At 33.5% G+C, this 23715-nt stretch overlaps 2 protein-coding genes across 6 annotated transcripts; one reads left to right on the top strand and one right to left on the bottom strand.

Annotated features, from left to right (window-relative positions):
- The first annotated feature begins 4019 nt into the window (after positions 1–4019).
- LOC101207945 (RNA-binding protein 42) lies at positions 4020–13460 on the top strand. The gene is made up of 6 exons (XM_004152775.3): positions 4020–4389; positions 4583–4760; positions 10331–10428; positions 12031–12127; positions 12718–12803; positions 12912–13460. Exons 1-6 carry the CDS (start codon positions 4141–4143, stop codon positions 12963–12965), a joined length of 762 nt encoding a protein of 253 aa, XP_004152823.1. The 5' UTR covers positions 4020–4140; the 3' UTR covers positions 12966–13460.
- Positions 13461–16127: 2667 nt separating this feature from the next.
- Positions 16128–20768, bottom strand: LOC101207698 (amino acid transporter AVT6A). Of its 5 annotated transcripts, none has more exons than XM_031881039.1 (7): positions 20342–20574; positions 20067–20157; positions 19465–19974; positions 18772–18924; positions 18055–18258; positions 17056–17521; positions 16128–16799 (listed from the first exon to the last, which is right to left on the bottom strand). In XM_031881039.1, the coding sequence occupies exons 3-7, from the start codon at positions 19889–19891 to the stop codon at positions 16661–16663; spliced, it is 1389 nt and encodes a 462-aa protein (XP_031736899.1). In that variant the 5' UTR covers positions 19892–19974; positions 20067–20157; positions 20342–20574; the 3' UTR covers positions 16128–16660. The 5 variants fall into 5 exon arrangements, with proteins under 5 accessions (XP_031736899.1, XP_031736898.1, XP_031736897.1 ...); XM_031881038.1 differs by having other exon boundaries at positions 20067–20206; XM_031881037.1 differs by having other exon boundaries at positions 20067–20236.
- Positions 20769–23715: the final 2947 nt, after the last annotated feature.

The following is a 23715-nucleotide window of genomic DNA, read 5'->3' on the forward strand; positions in this document are numbered from 1 at the left end:
TGAAAACTTCGTGCAAAAAAATTGACACGTCCATTGAGGCATCTCTACCTCTCATTTTTCTCATCATCTAAATCAACAAGCAAACTAATGGCACCAAAGAAAGCTTCATTCATATGTACTTGTTGCAAGCAATGCTTACACAATATCTGTTTTGCCATCACATAAATCATCCTAAAACAGTTAATGGAGTCTTCTAAAGGTGGGATTGTATGATAACTCTGATTTTGCCTTTAACAGGTTAAGAAGGAGGTTGATATTTATGTGATTATTGCTGATTTAATAGTTGATGCCGCTATGGTAGAGATAGAGAGAAAACTCAATCTCTTGATGAAAGTTGTAGAGGAGCGCGATCACGAAATCATCATCTTGAGGGATTAGATACAGGCTCGTGAAACTACTGAGTCAAGTTAAACTTCTACTGTCAAGGCCATGACAAAGGAAAGAATGTGATGCAAGAAACGTAACTACGACAACAATCAATTTCTATTGCATTATTGTTCGTCCAACAACTGCAAAATATGATCACAAGTTTCATTAGAGCTTAGTATAGAGGCCTATACTATACTTTTTTTATATATATTGTAAGTCGTACATCAAATGAATCAACAACCTGAGAATGCTTCTTAGGTAACAGACCCCAAAGTTTGAGTAGTTTAATGGAAATGACAATCCAATCAACACATTGCTCACTTTATTGAAATGTGTGAGAACGGAGGATCAAGAGGAGATCAATTGACTGAGAAGTTTGTTTAGAGTTCAAAAGAGAGTGCTTTCTAGTTATATACTGTCTTGGAGCCTGAAGTGATCAACAACTAGGAATAAGTAGAAAGAGAGCTCATGAATTGCTTCTACAATGCTAGACGCACAGTAAGCATGATAGAGTTGATAAATACAAAGCAAAGAAATGTATAACTTATTATTGACTATATTAACCATTAGAAAGCTCTGAATCTTAACTGCAAAGATCGACTCACTGAACTGTATGCAGTAGAGATGTGCACCTAAAGTATGAAAGATTAAGAAATCATGTATAGGAAAAAGTTGGATCTATCATCATCATAATTACATGAATGTGAAGGATTAAATATGCTTTAGCTTAGCTTTAAAAACCTAGTTTAGATCGCATACCCTATACATCTCAAATCTTGATAAATTAGATGTTGAAATCGATCACGAACTGATTGTGAACCACCACCAAAGTCTTCTCTACAACTCTACAGGCTTAGAACTTGGATGTTGGACCAACTTATGATTAATTTTATGAGATTTGAGAGATAGGAATGTTAAGAACAAGTAATTTCATGTCTATAAAACCAAGTTCTATGCAAATCAATACCACGTATCGATTCGACTGTTAGCATCAGGAAGATAGTGAGATTTGTGGCTTTTATGAGAGTTAAACAACACATGAAGCTAGCACCTTATTCATATTTAGACTAAAAGTTAGAATTTTCCACTTCCTTACTAACTAGTCAACAATTTGACTTTAAAATTGTTTATAATACCTTTTAATTAATTGAATTTCACAATTAATCTAATTAATTTGAAAAGTTCAAATAAATAAAAAAAAATAATAGTAACTAATTAATTAATATTTAAATTATTACTTTAATCACAAATCACAAATCTCGATTAATCTAATTGACCTAATTTGAATTCCTAATCTAATTAATCTATGCTTGATGATCTTCTTTACTTGTACCAATTAAAACAGAGCCAACGTCTAAAAACTTGTAGGATCCCAATCTTTTATTCTTTTCCATCACTTTGTAGAGGTGACTACAAATATGAACATAATGTACTCTAGTGTGTGGTACATGTTACTCTACTATGTAATTGATGTTCGAAAGAGGTAACTTACAATATGAATGCTTCAATTCATTGAGCTGTTATAGGATACATCTGACAAAATTCCTAGAGTGCCTTGAGGAATATACAACATTTTTGTTGCATTCCAAAAACTTCAGCAGATACTTTATTTGAATCTTCGACCCAATGTATTCAAGTTTCCATAGCAAACATCGTGGTGCAACTAGTGATCTCTAGATTAGTGTCAACTTCATGTCTTACTCCATTTGACGTATTTGATTACTTTCAATCTTCATGCCTAAATAGGGGTGACACCAGGGTTGAGGCGGGGCATTCCCATCCCATCCCCACCTCATTCCCTTTTTGAGAAGTAGGGATCGAAGAATCTCCGTTCAAAGATTGGGTCCGGTTGAGAAAAAATTATCGTCTTTTTTATAAATATATTGTTTTTATTTAGAATGAAATAAACTAAAATTTTAAGATAATAATAACAATTATTTTAACAATTTTGTATTTAAAATTTAAGTTAATTTAAGCTTAGTTTTCTTAAATATAATAAACAGTTAAAATATTTACGGCTCGTGTAACAAAATGAAAAAATCTATTAAGCTGGCAATTTTTTTAAAAATACTCTACCTTTGTCCCTCTTTTTCATCGTATTTCTTCTCTTCTTCTGCGATTTTTTTTCTCTTCATCGTCCTTCTTCTTTTAGATTTGACTTCAAATCTAAATGATTGAATAAAAAAAATAGTTATACCAAATAATCTTTAAAAAATCAAATCTAAACGATTGTGTAAGAAATTTAAATGATCATGCACCAAATCTAAACGATCGTATACCAAAAATCTTGAAAAAATAAACTCGTAAAAAAATCGTCGTATAGGAAAGAATAGTCAAATCTAAACGATCATGTGCTGGACGCCAATTAATCACGTGACATTATATTTTTGATATTCCCCATTTGTGGCCTGTGAGTTTTTTCGTTTTTGAAATTGTTCTATAGAATATAAATATTTGAGTGCTTTGTTATATTTTTTAAAATACTCCTTAATTTAATTATTATATGAAATTTAAAAAGGTAAAAAAAATTAGCAAAACAACAAACTACCGTTTTATACAAAATAATAAAAAATAAAAAAGTATTGGGTCGAGGATAACCTTCTTGTTCCGAATTTGGGGACTCGATTGATCTTCCCAATTTGATTCCATCCCTGATCAAACTAGGGATTCCCTGCCCCGTTGAGGTGGGTACCCGATCTTGTAGAAGTTTTTCCAACATTTATATTTTAAAATCAATTTTGCATCCATCATATTCTTCTTTTTTTTTTTTATTCCAATTGAGATTTAGAGATTAGAGATTCAGACTTCCTTCATCATTTATGTCAATCATTGTTAAACTAAACTTAATTGGACATCACATTCATATTTAATATAAGCTAATACAACATAGATTTTTTTTTTTGAAGAATATCTTTCTTTATTTTTTAATTTTGTATTAGACATTTACTATTTAAACTATGGGTTTTTTTGAATAAAAGTTGAACAAAATGTGAAAATATTCACTATGTATAAAAGAATTTTGACAAAAGAAAAAGCCCACAAGCCCACGATATAAAATAACAAAAATACTCCGCAATTAATTGGTCACAAACTCGTGAAAAAATGATTTTGTATCTAGTCTAAACGATCTTGTACCTAGTTTAAATGATCTTGTACCAAATTTAAAATGATCTATTAGTGATAGTGGTCTATTTTGTCTATTTAGGATAGACAATTAATTGTTAGTACACGATTGTTTAGATCTTATATTAATATCGTTTAGATCTTGTACCTAGAAGAAGAAAAAATAGTAGATGAAAAAGAACGAAATTCTAAAAGAGAAAATAAAGAAATTGCAAACAACAAGTGAAAATAGAAAAAAAGAAAGTAATAATATGAATAAATTAATAATACGAACAAAAGAAGAATAAATTAGAAAGAACTAAAAGAAATTAAAAATATGAAAAAGTAATTGAGTTCATAAGTTATTCTTAAATTGTTATAGGAAACCTAAATATTTAATTTCTTTTGGATTATTTTTATGTAAATTTACCTTAAATTAAAATAACACTTATACCCATTATATAATTTAACGTGATACAAATTTTTAATTTTCCCTTTTCCGAAAAATGCCCCTTTTTTTTTCCTTTGTAAAATAAGAAGTTGGGTAACCTGAATCCAAAAGTTCTCAAACTTGTTTTAATTTGTAAATTTTTTTGTAGTGCGCTACCCGGCAAAGCTCGCGATTCCCAGATTGTGAGAATCGGAGCATTTTCTTAATTGTCGTTGGCCATGGCGGGTCCTTCCTCGGCTCCTTCGTCAGCTTCTTCCTCTTCAGCTTCCCAATTTACGTATTCAAACGGTTCTTACTTTCCTTTACCTTTCCATCTCCAGCAGTCTGCTCCAGCACCTGCACCCCCCCAGTATTCTTCTCCCTATGTCGCTCCTCCAGGCCCTCCCCCAGTTCCCCTCCCCGTCGCACCTGTTTATCCTGCTCCTGCTCCGCCTCCGGCGGTCTATACTCTCCCTCAATACCAGCAGGTACCAAAATATGCTTACGACTTCAATTTTTACTTCGAAGTTCTGCTTTTCATTTATTTTTGATAGGGTTTGTGGGGAATTGTTTTGCTGATGGATAATGGGTTTTTCTTTTTTAAATTTCAATTTATGGGTTTAGCATGGTTGTATTTGTTCTTTGTTTTTCCTATTTTATTTGTTTATTTATTATGAACAGGCCCAACAATTGTTTCAAAGGGATGCTCAAACCATAACACCGGAAGCTCTTGAGAGTGTTAAAGCTGCTCTTGCAAGTAGTGAGATTGAGCATAAAGCAGAAACAAAAAAGAAAGCTATTCCTCGCAAAGCTGCCGGGCAATCTTGGGAGGATCCAACTCTTGCTGAGTGGCCTGAAAGTATGCATTTTCTACTTTATTTTACTTCACGTGTTTGCAATCATTGGACTTATTGAAAAAAAAATGTTTGGCTAGGAATAGTTATATTTGTTCCGGATCTTTAATATCAGCTTGAATCGATAGATGTTGTTTTTAATTACTGCATCTCTCACATCTTTTAACCTCGGATAGTTGGTTTTGGATTTGAGATCCCCATTGAAAATTCTTAGTCAAGTCCTCAATGCATGATTTTATTTTAAAAGGGAAAGGTAAGAACCCTCCATTTGAGTCTTTATGGAAATTGGAAGAGGGATCATCCGAAGAAAACTAAAGCCTTTATTTGGGGCTCAGTTATGGTGGTTTGAATACAGGAAAGATATTGCAAACAAGGCAAACCTTTTCATTGAAATAATGAAATGAGCCTAATACTCAAAGTACAAAAGATGATACAAAATGTAAACTTGCCAGTACAAAAGAAGTAATACGAGACTAGTTCAAGATTTAACTAATTGTAGAAGAGAGGATAGCACATTCCAGTTTAGAAAAAGTCTTGAATTGAGGAAAAAGTCTGCAATTGAGAAAACTGCAATTTTTTTTTTGAAAGTGAGCACTGGGAGTTTCCCAAATCATAACCCAAATGAAGACCTTGACTTCTCCTTTGACAGCTTAAGTTCCGTTGAATCCAAATAACCAGCTTCTTGAGGCTCACCTAGCAACCATCCATTGACCCACTAAATATGCAAATAACCACTGGAATTCCCACACTTCATGTTTGGGATTAGAAGCAATTCTGAGTAGACTTGGAAAAAGAGAACTCAAACCAAATGAAATTAGCCGAAATAATGCCGAGAAGAAATCTTGCTGGTATAACCAAGTTAAAACTTAAAAGAAGCAAGATGATCTACATCTACTTGTAACCAATCTCAAGAAAATGAAAAACTGCTAATCTTATCAAGTGAAGGAGGAGATACTATTTTTGACTTGTCTGTTGGACTTCCACAATTTTTTCTTTGCCTGAGAGTGACCGTTGGTTTCCATGTGAACTGAAGCGAAAGGATAAATCTGGTTTCCTTTCCAAAATTGGACTTCCACAATTGGTTTATTGCTTGTCAAGGAGTCTCTAAATCTCAAATTCACTTATTTGTTCAATGCAAACTTGCCCAAAGATCTCGCAATTTAATATTGGAGGCATTTGATTGCCCCTGAGCCATGTCGGACTACATCTAAGTTTTTTTTTTTTTTGATGAAATCAACCACTTTAATCGAGAAAGAAAATGAAAGAATACACTAGCATACAAAAAACAAACCTAACAAAAAGAACTCGCTTCACAAGAAGGGACTCCAACTATGTGAAATCACATCGGTAGAATAGTTACACAATGTCTTCAAGATTGAAATCCAAAGAGAAACATGAAAATAAACAAGGTACCATAACTCCCAAGGATCCTTCTCCACCCCCTAAAGTCTAAACACCTTACTGTTCTGCTCACCCCACAAGATCCATATAGGTAGGTCACTTTTTAAACCATCTAAGGAACTACAATGGGAGGATATCATCATTTCATCAGAGGATTTCGATAGTGTATCTTTCTCCTTTGGTCGATTTTTGGATTTCTTCTTTTTCAATCCTTTTTACTGATGTAAATGTATTGATCCATTTAAAGATTGTAGCGTTACTTCGTAAGTCACTTCTTGAACATTATTTTTGTAACCCACCATTAGTGGTTGGATTTTACCTCTTTGTAATTTCATTAATTAATGAATTAGTTAACTTTTTTTCTGTCCAAAAAAAGTAAAACAATACAAAAAGAAAAACCAAAAGTAAGAGGTCCTTCGCTAAATGACTTTTAATATTTCTTGAGGTGGTAAGGAGCCATGAAGGAATAAGGATGTTGCTAACATTATGGAAAGAAAGGAAATGTATGGTTTTTCAAGGAAACCTAAGAAGTCAATGGAAAGTCTCATTGCTTTCCGAAGGGAGTTATCTTTTTGTTATCTTCTTGGTGTTAAATGGTTTGCCTCTATACTTCTTTCTCTCTCTTCTTGAAGCTTCTAAAGGGGCCATTAATGGTAAGGAGAGGTCGATCGGAGATTTTTTTTGGGATGAGTTGGCTGTAATCTGGGGAAGCATTTGGTGAATTGGAAGACCAACCACCTCTCTCCCCCTTATTCAGGAAGGCCTTGGGATTGATTTAGCTCTCCTTACAAAAGAACAGTGTTGTAGATTCACTTTGGAAAAGGTGCTTTGGTGGAAGGTGTTGGACAACATATCGGGGAAGACCTGGTCTTTGTTTTGATGTCACGAAGACTGTGCCTTTGTTTCAGAAATTTTATCGATATAAGTAGGGTAATGGGCGGCATATTAGATCTCTTTTAGATGTTTGGGTTGACTCAAATGCTCTTCAGGATCATAGATCTGTGGTATTTCTCTGAATAAAAACACTTCTGTGTCTGGTTGTTAGGATGATGAGACAGACATCTGGAACCTTAACTTCAGAAGTGGGATTGGCTAACTGAGAGGTTGCAGGGTTTTAAATTGGGCCTTGATGCTAATAAAGTAAGTTGGTTACTCCTTGGATCCCTCAGGATCTTTCTCCATGAGGTCTCTTTTACTTAATCTGATTGCCTCAAGACACCTATTCTTAAGTGTATTCTTGTGAATCAGATTTATGAGTAAGGTTCCTAAGAACCTGCCATTTTCATTTTCGTTCTTGCTTTCATTTTCAAGCATTCTTTGTAGTTTGAGAATAGTCTCTTTTTATTTCCATCCATGACGAGTGTTGTTTTTGTTAACAAAAGAAAGGAATGTTCCTAAGAAGGTGAAGATCTTCTTATACTCCAGGCCACAGGAGCCTAGCTACCTAAGAGAGGATTCAAAGTGAAGCTCCATTACTCTTAGCCCCGCTACTTGTGTGCTCTGTCTGCACTGTGACGAATTGGATCACACTCTGTTGCTTTGTTCCTTTGCAATAATTTGTTTGGCCAGGTTGATAAGCTTTTTTGAGATGCAACTTTGTCTTCTAGAAAGGTGGATTTTTGGCTCTGCCGCTCTGGGAGTCTCTTAGAGGATGCAATTTGAAGAACAAAGCTAGAATCTTGTGGTAGTTTGCTTCGAGAGATCCTTGGAACTTGTGGCTGGAACAGTCTAGTTCTTTTGGGATTCCTAAAACTCACTGCATCTTGGTGCTGCCATTGTTTTAGCAAAATCTTTACTTTTCCTATGATTCTATGGAAGACTGTTTGTATGGGTAGTGGGAGCTTTCTTATCTCCGGCTCTTAGGTTGTTGACCTGTTGCTCTTTTATGGTTTGAAGAATTCTCCTCTATGGTAAGGTGATGGGGAGAAACCTCAAATTGCAAAGCTAGCAAATTTTATGTTTATTCCTAGTATAAACACTTCATTTTTTCAAGTCTATGCTCCAACACTCACCCGACATGTGAAGAAAGTCTTACTGCTTTGATAATTTTTAACTTCTAGACACACTTTGAAAAAACAAAGTTAAACATTTGCTAGATTTGAAAGTGCACTACCCAATACCCACTACCCAATACCCACTAGAAAGCAATTGCACTTGTACTCCCCTCAAAGGAGTCCTTTTGGATATTTTGTTCATTGATGAAATTGTTTCTTGACTAAATTGTTTCTATTTTCAACTTTGTTTTGTCAACCTTATTGAAACTCAATTGTTTTTCGCTCCAATAGAGAAGCAAAAGATAGCCTCAATACTTATAAAAGTGAGGGAATCTCCTATGCCCTAAGGGTAGGGGGACTTCCTCTCACAAATGAAGTCATTTCTAGCATCCCATTCGTCATCTCTTTACTTTTTAATGCCTTAGAAAGTGCTAAAGAGCTTGGAAAGATTTATTTGTAATGTCTTTTGGGGAGGAGTATGTTAGGATACTTCCTAAAAAGAATCAAGATCTAAAATATATTGAGAATTAAAGAAGAAACTACAATATAATCCAAGTATAAAGGAACTCAGGACTTCCCTCTTGATAGCCCTCACCCAAGCCCTAGATCGCTCCACAAAATACCTCACTAATCCTCTTTCTATTTATACAACATCCAGTAAGAGTAACTAACTTTCCATCTAATGACCAATAGGTTCCTTAATACTAACATACTAATTTTCATATCTCAGTACCTAATACTAAATTGGAAGACATATCCCCCCTCCTCGCCACCACGTAGGTCCTTGGAAATCCATCTCCAAGGCTTGCTCTGTAGCTGAAAAATGGTCTAAAAACTTGGAAAGGACAGTAAAATTTGGTTTTGGGAGGTTATGTGGATTGTTCATTGGCCCTTAGATGTTCCTTACCAAGAATTTACAGTAGTATTTCTTGCATAGACAACTTTATTTATCAATGTTGGTCCGCATCCTCAAATAGTTGGGTTAGCCTTTAGGATTTTGATTGTCGATTAAACTCGAGAGTGGATCGAGCTCTACAGCCTCGTGTAGTCAAAATGTCCTTTGAATATTGAAGATTCTAAGTTTTGGAGCCTCAAAAGATATGGTCGATTTTTTTGTTAGTTCCTTACTTACTCAGTTAGCTCATCACCCATTAGGTCCCCGACGATATTAATACCTCAAAGGAAATTTGGGTGGCCATAGTCCCAAAGAAAGTGGAAGCCTTTCAATAGGTCTTCATTCAAGGCAAGTTAAACACAAAGGATGTTCTACAAAGAAGATAAACAAATTCTCACATGCTCCAAATTGGTGCATTATCTGCAGGATTGAATAAAGAAAGTCAGCACAATTATTCTTCCTTTGCTCTTGGGCAAACTCCTTGGACGAGATTATCGAGTTTTTTGGGGTTTGCTGGTGTTAGCTAAAAGAAATGATGGGGCTCTTCTTCTTCTATTTTTGGAACTTTTGTGAAAATTGTGGTAAGGTTTGGGGACTAGAAGTTCTACAATGAGAAGACAACTAGCCTTGACATGCTTTGGACTCTTATCAAACTCTTTGCATCCATCTGGTGTTGTCTAAGTCTTTTTTGTAATTATGGTTGTTTGTTGGTCTTTTTTTGTGACCCTTTGGCCTGACAAGGATAATTCATCTACACTTTTGTCATCAATATATTTTGTCTCTTATTAGAAAATAGAACAAAGGACGTAAAAAGACACCCTCATTGGACAATGAATATTATTGATTGTTCATCACTGTTTTAATTTATTTAATTTGTTTTGATGTTGAAATTTAGATATTATAGTTACTTTTACATTATTAAGAATTTTGAATGTTTGCGCCCACATGATCGCATGTGCACACAGATAACATTTTTTGAAGGGAAAAAAACCATATCCCCAATGTTTAATACCCAACTGTTTTATTAATTCATATTACTGTGTTAGTGTCGTACTTTATCGATGGCACATTTCACATTTCTTATATTTTTCCACTGATTTTGATGGATTTCTTTTCCCTTTTGGCTTTGTAAAAATCATGACTACTGTAGACTGTAGAGTATGAATTGAATTGAAGCCTTGAATGGTATCATGTTACAGTTTCCTTAACTTTTGAGCTTTGTATCTATTGCTATCATCTTTAGCTGGAAGTATCTCTTAAGAAAAATGTCAATTGTTGTTTGCAGATGATTACCGCCTATTTTGTGGTGATCTTGGCAATGAAGTGAATGATGACGTGCTCTCTAAAGCATTCTCACGATTTCCTTCATTTAACATGGCAAGGGTAAGTTTATTTAGTCTAATATTATTCTACATAGCTCACCTTTTATTTTCAATTTTTGTTTTTGGCACTATGCATGGCGGTTAGTTTTCTTGAAATCTTCTGGACTGTTTAAAAGGTGGTAATGCATCTGGGTACATCTTGTTTGTACGTTTACATGGGATTATGATTGCATTTGAAGATTCTGATTGGCGGTATCTGTTCCTTGAATCTCAATTTTTTTTTTGATATTTTTTCAGGTTTATTTAAGTTCTATTTTGGTCGAAAAAACTTTTATACTATTTTATTTGGGTTCTAAACTCTTAATTATTCTGCTTTGGTCTTTAAGCTTTTGATTTCATCCCCTGAACTATGCTATTAATCAATTCTTTTTGTTAATCACTTGGAATTTGCTAACCTGATCTGTGCTACTCAAATTACTTATCTACGTCGACACTCAACAGATAAAGGAACAAAAGCTGTGTCATATCATGTTTCTGCTAAATGATCTATAAAAATTAAAGGAAAATTAATGACAGTGACAAAATATTCTTTTATGCAAACCTGAAGGACGAAAATAGAATTATCTGGAAAACTAAAATGAAAAAATTACTATAGCTCCAAAGCAAAATAGGCTTACCTGTTTTTCATGTTTCTTAAATATTATTTGTGAGGTTATTAATTTTATTTAAGAAAGAAGTGATCATCTGCTTGGGACTTGTGCAGCTGGAACCTCTTTATGAAGCTTGAATGTAAACCCTTAGAATTTATTGAGTTCATGGACAGGCTTGAGTTATAACATGGTTGGGTTATTTAAGCTTGTCAGAGAAAGGTTAGCTCTGAAGCTTTTAAAAGTGGGTCTTCTTTTCCTTGGTCATTCTGACTATCTTATTACTTGTGGTGATAAGGGGAAAATCCCTGAAAAGTTTGGGCGTGAAACTATCCATGAAATTTTTAATAGCGACATGAAGACTGAGCTCTCTGCTTTTAGTAATTTTTCTTTTGGTATTCAGTCATGAATCTTGAAGATAGGAGCTATTGTAGTGATTGGTTCTGCGATTTCCCCATGTAGGTGCATATATTCGTGTTTTCTGGTCATTGTGCATTCGTGCGGTTAAATACATTCACTCACATCTCATGTCTGGTATTTGGTCCTATCACAGAAGGTTTATTTGATTTGTATTATTGTATGGATGAACCTAACTTAATTCTCACAAACATTTTTATCTTTTGGACCATGGTCAATTTCAAAGGCACTGCCCAATTATTAAGAAGGACTCCTATATCGGACATTTTGGAAGTGGTTTTGACCATATCTTTTATATATGTGAGTGTCTGGACCAACTGACCCGCATCTCGACTAATCTTACGGAACAATTTGTCTAACTCTACAACATTTAGGTGTCAAAGAAACTTGTAGGAAAGTGGTTTTGACCAATTGATGCATCTTTTGTAAGAAACAATTTGAACCTCAGTATCTTGGCAAATATATACTATTTTATGACTTTGCAGATAAACCTAAATTATTTTGGTATTTTATTAATGGTTTATGTTTATTGATTACATTGTTCTTTGGGGAATATTTTCTATTTACCAATGGATTAACATGCATATAATTTTGTTAAGGTTGTTAGAGATAAGCGAACTGGTAAAACCAAGGGCTATGGATTTGTTAGCTTCTCCAATCCTACTGACCTTGCTGGAGCACTTAAAGAAATGAATGGTAATATGCTGATTTTAGTTCTATATGGATTCATCAGTTATTTCATCTCATCTCTCTGTTGGATTCGTGCTTCTTGTTCAATTCTCATGACATGTACTGTGTAACCCTACTTACCTTGTGCAAGATCTTGTTAGAAGATTTTGTATGGAATAAAACCTTGTTTCTGGAGTTGGTTAAGTAACAAGTGTTTGTTTTTCTTCATTTTGCAGTTTTCTTTCTGTCAGAAACATTTTAAAGACAAATTTAGATTTTAAATTGTAGATTTGATTTTTTGTTTTTGGTTGGAAATCTAAATGTCTTTTTAAAAGGGACAATATGAATTACTTTCTAAAAGAACTAACAAAATAAAAGACAGTCTTGGAACTCGCATGGATGAATCTCATGGTCAAATCCTCGAGCGTGTGCCATCTAGGCTGTGGTAGCGAGAGTTTAGAAAGATGTGGAGTTTGCCATTTTTCAATGTCTTGTGTTTTCCTACAAATTCTCTGAAACTATTCTTTACATTCCTTTCTTTAATCCTTGAAGCCTTTTCTTATTTCCTTTTACTTATTTTTGTTATAGTTTGTGCTTAGACCCTTTCTTGATCACAGGCAAGTACGTCGGAAATAGGCCGATAAAACTAAGAAAGAGCAATTGGAAGGAGAGGACAGACTACGAAGCACTTGGACGACACAAGGTAAAATAACGTTCTATGGGGGTTCTTTTGCACCCATACTTCTTGCTTTCTTTCAATGCTTGATCTTTTGATTTGGATGCGTTTTCTAATCAACTAATTTAATTACAGAATCACACACAAAAGAAATCAAAGCTTCCAAAGAAGAGTATCTTGCACAAGTAAAGGTCACTCACATCCTTGTATCTCTTTTTATGCGTTAAATATAATCATCGATCAAGTGATCGTACAGTATGTCTAACCAGTGATCACAAATTTCATGAAGTTAGTAACTGATGGAGCCTTTCTGTTCTCTGTCCCAACTCTTTCGAAATTGAAGTGATTGTACGTTAGAGAGGAGAATGTTTACTTTGAAGGAATAGATCTTGTAAAGTGTTCTGCATTCTCCATTTTCTTCGGGAATTTAACGAAGGAATGGAAGATTAGTTATGTTTGGAAAATCGTAGTTAAACACAACTGGTTGGACATTACTCTTGTAATGGGAAGTGGCCGGGTTCAAATCTCAAGTCATGTGAGAGTGAAACAATATATCTATTCTTGACCATTGATGAGAATTGAGCTTATTTTGTAACTATTATATCTACACACTTGTGATGGAAAAACCTGAGTTTTGCTACTTCTAAACACATTTAATGGAGAGACAAACTCAAATGGTATAAATACAACTGTCGAAATACTTTTTTTTTTTTTTTTTATCTCAAATAATTTTAAATAGTCCATTGGTAAAGTTGCCTATTGATTGACATGGTATAAATGATGTGTTCTTCAAATGTAATTTGTTAAAAAAAATGAAGCCTAAAGGGTTTCATTCAAGGACAAAAATATATGGTTGAAGCGAAAAAAGAAATATAGAACCATATGAAGGATCAAATCTCACGCTAAGTCCATATCAACCCTTTTCTTAGCCCGAGTTTGGTAGAATGCCTACTTCAAAGTCATTAATAGAGTACACCTCCCTTCCTTTTCCCTTCACCATTTTAACATTGTTTTGATCAAGGATATGCTCTGGTCGTTTCTCTTTTCTCCTCACATCTTTCACCATTGACAGCAAGACCTTTATTGTTGAACTTGATCATGCTTGATCATCGAGGCTTGGGAAGATGGATCTTTTCACTCTATCTTGAAGAAAGAGTTGTTTTTTCTGATCTTATGTTTCACTATATCGATAGATGCTACATTTAACAAAAAGATTTGGAAAAAAACGTTTTGATAAATATGATTTACAGTAGAAAAGCTCAAGCTCACCGGTTGAAATCATCATTGTGCAAGCTTGCAACTAGTGGATGCATAAATAAAGTTATCATATCAACCTTGTAGGGTAAGAAAAGAAGGAATGAAAGTTCTTCATCCCTCTTATTCAAAATACCAGCTTCTCCCTGTCATTAAATGTCAGTAAAAAATTAAACTCAAATACAGAAATGATCATTAACAACATATTCTAATAGGCTAACTAAACCAACCAACATACATATCATAAAGGAATTCACACTTGATGATTTTAGAATGTATATCCAAAAACTTCTATGGATGTTCTCCAATTCCAATACCGTATATTTTTCAAGTTGCCCTTTGGTAATATATATAAGGACTTGTTTAATTCAATGAATTAAACTTTGACTAATGAAGAGTGTGATTCTTTTGTAAACAAAGGCCAACGTAGAGGTTTTTAAAAGGGAGATCGAGATTCTTAAGAGGGAGAACTCACAAAAAAATATCACAAGAGAAGAGTTGTCTATATTAAAAATCAAAATTTCGAACATTTCGACTTGATTCATATATGACAAGTATACAACATACTAACAAACTTTTGAGCTCACTTAAATAATCTAATATACAAGTCACAACTTCACAAGAACTAAACCGATCGAATCATGGTGGCTCCCGATTTCTACCATTTATCACAGGTTCATTCAATTCAAACGTACGCAATTTAATAAGATAAACACTTAAAATATCTTATCCTAAAATGTCTTAAAATACGACGCAACATCTATGATCAAAATAAAAATATGCATAGCTAAAATATGATTTATAGATAAGAAAAATCCAAACAGCCATATCTAGACTTTCAAATAAACATAAATGTGCTAAATGCAAATTCATACATCTATCATCAATCATTTCCAATACAAGGACTTCACGAGTACTCCCATTTCACTAACATGACCAATAATGTCTTAAGAGCTAGTTCTTAAGTTAATGGATCTACAATCATATCTTTCATGTCAATATGCACTAGTTGAGCTCTTTGATTTTGTACCTCCTTTTTAACAAATAGATACTTCAAATCCATATGTTTGGCATTCTTTGAGTATGTATCGTTCCTAGAGAAGATCACAGTTGTCACATTATCACAATATATTCTCATTGGTTTAGAAATGGTACCAACGATGCCTAAACCCCAATAAAATTGCATAACCAACAATGATTGAGCTATGTCTTGAAAGCATGCCACAAATTCAACCTCTAAAGTGGGAGTAGCAACTACAAACTAGTCACAATTGTAGCCTTTCAAACCTGAAACAGACGATTGTGTGACACTTGTTCGAACTCGAAGAACAAGTCAACCGATAAAAATTTGAAAGCAAACAATCTCAGGGTAGGATGTAACCTTCTTTTGCGTTCTTGAGAATATTGTTTATAAAACGCGAGAAAGAAAGAAATACATTGAAATTGACGTTACAATATGCAATGAAGACTTTTAGTTGCAAGGGAAAAAGATTTGCTTGTAAAGAGTGCGACATGGACAAGGATTCAACTACTCTGCTTTCCCTATAATACATTTTGAAGGCTTGCATATAAAAAAGCCGAAATGTCATATCCAAACTTTATGACTTCAAATGAAAACCCTTTTTTCTAAATACTTTCGACAATTCCTTTTTTTCTTTTTCAAAAGTGAATTATATTTCCAATAAACCCTCGAGTTTGAAATATTACTTATTAAAAATAATTTAATGGTTTTCAGTATCGTTATTCTGATGTGAAATGCTTACGTATAAAACTTTTTTCTATAGACTACCACTGATTGGGCTTTTCCAACTTATTGTTTTGTTTTTATTTCCTCACCAGAGTTTCAACAAGAAATAGTTGATAAGAAACTGCAACACAACTCATCAATTTCCAGTGACATGTAGGCAGGCATTGTATTTTAGTGAATTATAATTGTTGAAATGTGTAAGTGATGTGTTAAATCCAAGTTCAAATTGAAGGTTGATAGCATGTAAGTCTAGAGTTACCATAAGGTAAGATTTCATTGCATACCTGAACTCAATCGTCATCACAACTTTTTCTATATTCAAAAGGATAATCGTCCCAAGAAAAACCCAATTTACAATATCTATATATTAGATAGATATTAAGATAATATTTGAAAGAAAAAGAAAAGAACAATTTTACAATGGTTTAACTTCTCGCTAATTCCAACGAGAAAAGAAAAGAAAAAAAAAATCTTTCAAAAAAAAGAAACTTACAAATATCAACAAAAACTGAATCCTAATATAAATGGATTCACAAAGTGAATCCTAAACAATTCAATATGTAAGAATGAGCACTAAAACTTGAAAGTAATAGACAACATACAAAACAATAGCAACGTCTGTCCATCAAACGTTACATCATGTTTATTATTATTGCAAACAATAAGAGAAGGGAATAATATATAATACACGTGAAGGAGAACAGGACCTCAGTACGAACCAACCTCCAACACAACTGCACATTCATCTGATTATTTTGTACTAAGTTTTTACCCAAACCTTCAAATTTCCGATGGACACAATGCATCTGGTTTTGAACAGTTTAGCTTTCTTGGCTGGAGATACAACGATCGTGTCACGATCAGAGAGAGAGAGCATGATTGATTAGTCTCGAGGTGAGGAGTCCCTTTTGAACAATGCGTAGGCATCACTGTATATGGCAATGATGTTTGAGAAAACTGCAAGAACAACCATGAAAACACCCAACACCTTGTCCTTTTTCGTCGCTATATTGTGTGAATCCCTGAAAAAGAAAAACACACCATTATAATTACTTTCAAGCTACCACCAAGTCCAACAATATGATAACTTTGCAGCTAACTTGAATTGCACAATGAAATTGAACGAAATCCTAAGTTCATAAAAATCCAAAAGTTCTAGGCTTTAGTACAAATAGACTTCAACAAAACAAGCAATCAAGTAACCCTTATTTTCTCAATAAGAAAACCAAAAAGGCGTTAATGGTTATTTCAGGCAAGCCAAAGAAGTAACTGGCTAACCTCAAAGCTACAGAAGCAGGGAATATGAAGCCAAGGCAGACAGCAGCAGTTGCACCAGTAAATTGGAAGACATCCCAGATGCTCGGAATGAAATTTGCTCCCAAGAAAAGGAGAGTCATAAGTGTGACTGTGATCAACGAAAATCTCAAATTGTCTCGGAGCAATGATCGAGCAGATGGAAAGAGGAGGCCATCCAAGTTAATTCTCAATGGGTAAAAGACAATTGGAAATACAAGCATCAAGTGTGCTGCATAGCTGACACGGACAGCATCATTAAACACAGAACCATAGGGAATGCCAAGGTCAGCATCAAAGTTTGCAAGTACGTCTGAGAGAGTTCCTTCACCAAAAAGGAGAAAGCCGAAGATGCTGGTCATAACATAAACAGAAGCGCACAAACCAATGGCAGTTCGTACAACTGCCTTTATCTGAGAAGAATCCTCCAGTTCATTGCTTATGCTGTGAACTGCAAATAAGAAGTCAATAATATAAGATACCTCAAACACCTAGGCTGTTACATGCACCAGAAACTGTTTAACAAGATTCAGATCTGTCAACATTGATAGATGCCATCAAACAATGTCTACATGGATGGATGCCATCAAAACAATCTTTCATAAAAATCAGTGAAAAGCAATCTCATCTCTTTTCAGAAACAAATAAAAATCTCAGGTCGTTGCCCCTAAACCATAGAACTCTTACACTGGTATAAGATATTCAAGTTTTGCAGAAGTCAGTACCATTTTAAAGCAGTTTATACACAGAAGAACAACGTAGGTAAACAGACTGATAATAAAACAGGTTCAAACAATTTGTACAGATTATGGCCTGCATCATTTTGTATCATTTTTGGTATTAGTTTCATTCCTGGATATTTACTTCACTAGGCTAGGTCATCAAGCAAAATTCGTAACCTCCTATTCCACCAACTGAACAATGATGCAAGAAAATAAGCTTGGAATTGAAAACCTAAGAGGAAAAGAGAGCAGTGTGCATTACCATTGTAATGGCATACATAGGCAGTAACCACAACCGGAACAGCAGTAAATAGCTTCAAAAATGATGAAATGTCGACAATCTCAGGGAGCAATCTGGGCATCTCAACGCTGCCATCTATCAACTTGTAAAGTGAAATTCCGATGGTAATGACAAGAAATACCACAGCCAGTGCTACTGATAAGGCAGATGTAAAGCTCAATGAATCTGTAGCCAAGAAGGGTCAATAATCAATTAGAACTCCGTAATACATATCATAAATATCTATGCTTATCTTCTCAGTGGAGCTCAGAATCTCATCCTATTTCTTGTGTCTGTATGCATAGGAGTATAAAAGAACAGAAAATAAATTGGTATACATTGAAGAGAATATAAATTGATATTTATTAATGAACTAGGTGAGCACGTTGATCACGGAACAATGGTAATAATGGAAAGAATGCTTAAAAGCGAAAAGCATTTTTCTTGTCGTTCAAAACCGTCCAAAAATTTGACTTTAAGATGCATAATTAAACAAAACAAGACTATCAGATATCTTAAGATGTGGACAAATGAGTAAAGTTAAGTAATAAGAATAATTTACACAACATATAATTTGTATTCGTTCATGTATTTTTATAGAACAAAAATGCAGGCAATGATCTACTATAAGCTGAACATGCTGAAGAAGATGATTGGTGCAGAGCCAGCAATACTAACAATGAGAATGAAAGGACTAACCTATCCGCTTAAAGGATGCCAATGGTGCAAAAATCCCAAGCGTCGCAAATAGAAGTACAAAAAATCGACCATTCCACCAATGTTGGCCAAACCATCCTTCTAGCACACCAGCATGGTGAACACCGCCTGAGGTGGTTCCAGAGAGCACATCACCTGAAGACAAAATCGTACGAAGATTGTTCATCTCATCCAACTATATATGTAAGTATTTCTAGTCAAGAAAGTTACTGATTGCCAATATGACATATGATGAATGCTCTTGCAATTTTTTGAAAGATACATTAACCATCTAAGTTGAGCTAATCTAATGATAAATAAGGGTGTTCCCTTGACAAAAGGCTAAGAAGTCATGAGTTCAATCCATGGTGACCACCTATCTAGGACTAGAAGTTTCTACGTTATCCAAATTTTGTAGGGTCGGCGGGTTGTCTTGTGAGATTAATCGAGGTGCACGTAAGCTAGTCTGGACACTTGCGTTGTATATAAAAAAAACCCAAACAAAAAGGTTTCCTAGAAGGCTTGAACCTCGATCCTTATTTTATTTTTTATCAAATAAACTATTATATTTCCATAAATAAAGAACTTATTCACAGTTTCAAATTTGAGTCTAGTATCCTCACCCTCTAAAGAAAACCTAAAACAAAGCCATAGAAGTAGATTTCATAATAAGTTTATGAATTAATTGAAACCCACCTATAATAATCATGTACACAGTAAGAACACCAATGTTGTTGACAAGAACACTTATCTGCAACATAATTTTACCGTATCTCCCAAAAGCATCTCCCATTAAACCTCCATAAGAAGTCGATTTCCGCGGTCTACTGAACCTGAGCAAGAGCTCTATTGAAGCCTCTGTAAGGAATGCCATGATGATGATCATGGCAACCCCTAAAAGGAGGCCCAGCTCTTTCACCATAGCTGGCAAAGCCATGATCCCAGCACCAATGATTGTGGTGGATAAATTAAACACTGCGCCACTAAAGGAAGCTCCACTGAATTCATTAACCCCAGAACCCTCATCTTGTCTACTTGGTAACAAAGGAGATTTCTCATCCACTGCAGACTTCTTCCTGTCCGACCTCTTCTCTTCCCTTGGCGCGAGATCTTCAATGGTCATCTTCGCAATTATCAACGCAAACTCAAAACAGCTGAAGGATTTAAGAAATCCCAAACGATTGCCAAGCTAATTTTTCAAGAAATCTGCAAAAGAAACAAACATAAAAGTTAGACTTAATATGACATAGTTTATCGAGAGTTAACAACTTACAAAAGTAACTTTACCCCATCCCCACCTGATAAGCTTTCAAGGCTTCCCAATAGAGGATCGTATACAATCAAATGACTAGTTTTAACCGAAGCCACCAGAATCAAAATTCCCAGGTTCTTGTAAAATATAAAAAACCAGGTGTTCTATAATAAACAATCCGATCAACTGTAAAACCAACACTAAAGAAATAAAAAACTGAAAAGAAAAAGAAAACCCAGAAGAGAAAAGACTTCAGAAACAGAGGTGTAAAAAAAATGAAACGAAAGCGAGTATATCCACAATCAAAATCTGGGTTCTTACGATTGGAGAAAGGAGATAATCCAGACCCCCTCAGACAAGCCAATTAAAGAAACGGAAACCAAATCCCCAACCAAAAACAAAAGCCAGAATGGGATTCACTTGGGGCCAAGAGACTCCAGGGTTAGCGATATAATTGGGAGAAAAATGCCAAAATAACACGTCTCTGAGGCAATGATGAAGAGAAGAGAAGAGAAGAGAGAGAGAGAGAGAATGAAAGCAATTAGTGGCAGAAGATGTACGTATACAAAAGAGGAATTGACTTGGATTGTTGAAAGTTCTATCTCCTTATCATTATTCTTGCAATGGATACCCCGCCGGAAAATTACTGCGTTGGTTTGGGCAGTAAAGGGGATTGTGATCGTGAATTCAACAGAAATCCCCTTGGAAGAAGAATTTCAGCAAAGGGAAATTTACAATTGAGAAGAGGAAATCAGCAGGCACAAGTGTCCCTGCCAAGAACGACAAAAGCAGGGCTCCATGCGTATGGTCCACGCTTCTTGTTTTTTTCTTTTCTTTTTTTAAAAAATAATAATAATAACAATAGAGAATAATAACGCAAACTCTTTTTTTTGCTTTCTTAATGAAAATTCAAGGTAATTAGATCAAAATCATTTGGCTTCCAAGTTGGTGGTTAAAAACATTCACTCACCTTTTTTATCAATAAACTTTGTTTATAGAGTAAATAATACCATATGACACTGCATAATTTGGAATCCAAACTTACTTAGACAAATGAAACTTGAGATTTTCGGCAATTACGTGGCGGGAGCTTGAAGGGAAAGTTGGACTCAAACACTACCACACATTTATTTATTTTATTGAAATCGTGCCGTCCAAAATTCAAAAGCAAAAATCTCTTTTAAAAATTCGTTTAGATTTGAGTAGTCAAATATCATATCTCAAAAAAAAAATAACAAATAATAATCAAAATCTAAACAATGTAAATGTACCTTGAAAAAAGTAGTTTGAATTGGGCTATTCTTGATGGGACATTTTTGGTATTTTCTAAGGTGAACTTTTTTTTATTTTTTTTTTCATTTTCGAAACTGTAAATATTTTATTATATTTTTAAAAAATCCATAAAAATTGAAATGTTTTCTTGTATTATGGATAAATTCAAGAAACTATTATTTATTATACTTATTTTTAAAATGAGATAATATTAATTTATATGCTTTTACAACAAATTAGTTTTTTTGTTTAGTGACATGTTAGCTGTGAATATAATTTCAATTTACCTAATTTAGCAATTATTTTCTAATTAATTTACTACCTAAAAGTTTGTTTTTTAAAAAAACATAAATGTAATTTTATTATTTAAATTTTAATTAACAAATAAATATTTTTGTAATAATACGTTTTTATTATACCACATGTGATGCAAGTAACGTAATTTTAATTTATTTTAGAAAAAATGGTAGCAAATGATAAAAACATTTAATTAGTGATATCAAACGAGTATCGGAGAATTGGTTATCAAATGGTTATAAGAAGGTTATCGTCTTTTAAATTTACTACTTTTATAATTTAAAAAAATACAGTGATATGTGCTCTATTATTATAAATTTTTTTACTACTTTTGCATGTATCCCTATATTTTATGCTATAACAAAAAATTGTAATTTTATTCATGTAAGTCGCTTATTATAAATTTAATAAAATTATTTTATGATTAATAAATAGTCAAGTTGCATTAAGATAATACTATAACTCATCATCATTATTTTTAAAGAGATAATTTAAAATTGTAAGAAGTATATAGGGTTGATTTGGAAGCATATAAGACTATAATGACCATTTTTTTGGTGCAATGAACACTACTTACAAAATTTCAATTAACTACAATAAATATGTTAAAATTTGTCGTATCTTATAAATTTTACTATTTTACATTTATTATTTTTTTTATTTTCTTATATAATGTTTACTATTTTCTTTTTAAAGTAAAATGACTTATACGTTAAGTATATGTTTATATAAACGCTCAACGCATTAAATTATATTTTATTATTTTGATGTAATTTAAGTATTTTTTTCCGATCATTATCTTTATTATGACATTTATGTAGGGTTGGTTTTGTCTTTTTGTGATGCACTAAAGTTTTTATTGGAAGCCAGCTTGCTATTAGATTGTTTTATGGAGTTTTTGATATGAATCAAATTTAGCTTCTATGCTTGTTTAACAAGATTAATATTACAATGTGGGATTGATCATATCCTAATCTTGAGACAAAGAATTTGTGTGTTTTTGTTGCAAGATATTGATCCCAAGGTAATACATGTATAAATCAATCCTTAGGATTGATATCATATTGATTTGGGGACTTTTGTGATTGAGAATTAGGAGTTGTCATCTAAAAGAGTTTCAATCCAATTAGCTCTTCTTAAATGTTATTAAAAAGGATAAGTTTGAAAAAGGTTGAATTTACGTCAAAATTATTAAATAAAATATAAATAATAATTTGATATCTACGCGGTTCATATCATTCTCTTTGTTTTTTTTTTTCAAAATCAAAGGCTTGTAAAACAGTCCAGAAGTCACGAAGTCATGAGAAGAAAATGATGTCAATTCTCATTTTCCTTGTAAAGCATCTTTGTAGTTATGAGGTGTCAAAGATAGACACCATCTTGGATTCCTGCTAGTATTGGTCTTTCCAATCGCCATTTTATTTTTTACCATAAAAATACTTGGCACAATTATTGAGTTTTGCTTCATAATCAAAGTTTTAGAATTCTGCAAAAACTCAAAATAAGTAATACCAGATAATACTCTAAGATTCAGTCCATTTATGTGATAACAAGCTCTGATATGTATAGGCTCAGATATGAGTGGCTTGGAGGAGTTAATTTCATCTTTACGTACTTTTAAACTGGACTAACCCCCTCAATTTCTCCTTCTTCAGTTTCATTACATTGCACACCACTGTCAAATTCTTTTTCTCATGCTCTTGAAAAAATTTGCATTATCTTCTTCTTTAGGTGGTTGATTGTGTTCTGGTTTCCATGTTCGTTCCTTTGAGACTTGGCACATTATTGAACGGATTACTTCTTTAACATATTTTCTGATAGCATTATGTAGTTCTACGAAATTTTCCACTATAGCATCTTTAACCTTTGTATCTCTATTTCTTGAGATTCAACCTGTCTTCTTCTCCAACGAAACATGGGTTTGAGATATCAAATTTGTTATAAACATAGTAGTCTATCTTAACGATTTATTAGTGATAGTAGTTTATTTTTGTTCAATTAAATTGTGTATCAGAAAACAAAAAGAAAAAAAAGATGAGAAATGAAGAAATTTGGAAAGAAGAAATATAAAATTGGGTAAATACATAGCTAATTATTAGTATGGTAAATTGGAGAAGAAGTAAATG

This window comes from Cucumis sativus, chromosome 2, assembly GCF_000004075.3.
Source record: "Cucumis sativus cultivar 9930 chromosome 2, Cucumber_9930_V3, whole genome shotgun sequence".
Taxonomy (NCBI): Eukaryota; Viridiplantae; Streptophyta; class Magnoliopsida; order Cucurbitales; family Cucurbitaceae; genus Cucumis; species Cucumis sativus.

Bases quoted from the DNA above. Each gene is read 5' to 3' on its own strand.
- LOC101207698 (XM_031881040.1), bottom strand. From the start codon at position 19,891: ATGACCATTGAAGATCTCGCGCCAAGGGAAGAGAAGAGGTCGGACAGG. The intron at 17,522-18,054 runs GTAATGCACACT...TCTTATTTGCAG, and splicing joins CTATGTATGCCATTACAATG to TTCACAGCATAAGCAATGAA. The intron at 16,800-17,055 runs GTTAGCCAGTTA...TTTCTTTTTCAG, and splicing joins CCTGCTTCTGTAGCTTTGAG to GGATTCACACAATATAGCGA.
- LOC101207945 (XM_004152775.3), top strand. From the start codon at position 4,141: ATGGCGGGTCCTTCCTCGGCTCCTTCGTCAGCTTCTTCCTCTTCAGCT. The intron at 4,390-4,582 runs GTACCAAAATAT...TATTATGAACAG, and splicing joins CTCTCCCTCAATACCAGCAG to GCCCAACAATTGTTTCAAAG. The intron at 12,128-12,717 runs GTAATATGCTGA...TCTTGATCACAG, and splicing joins AGCACTTAAAGAAATGAATG to GCAAGTACGTCGGAAATAGG.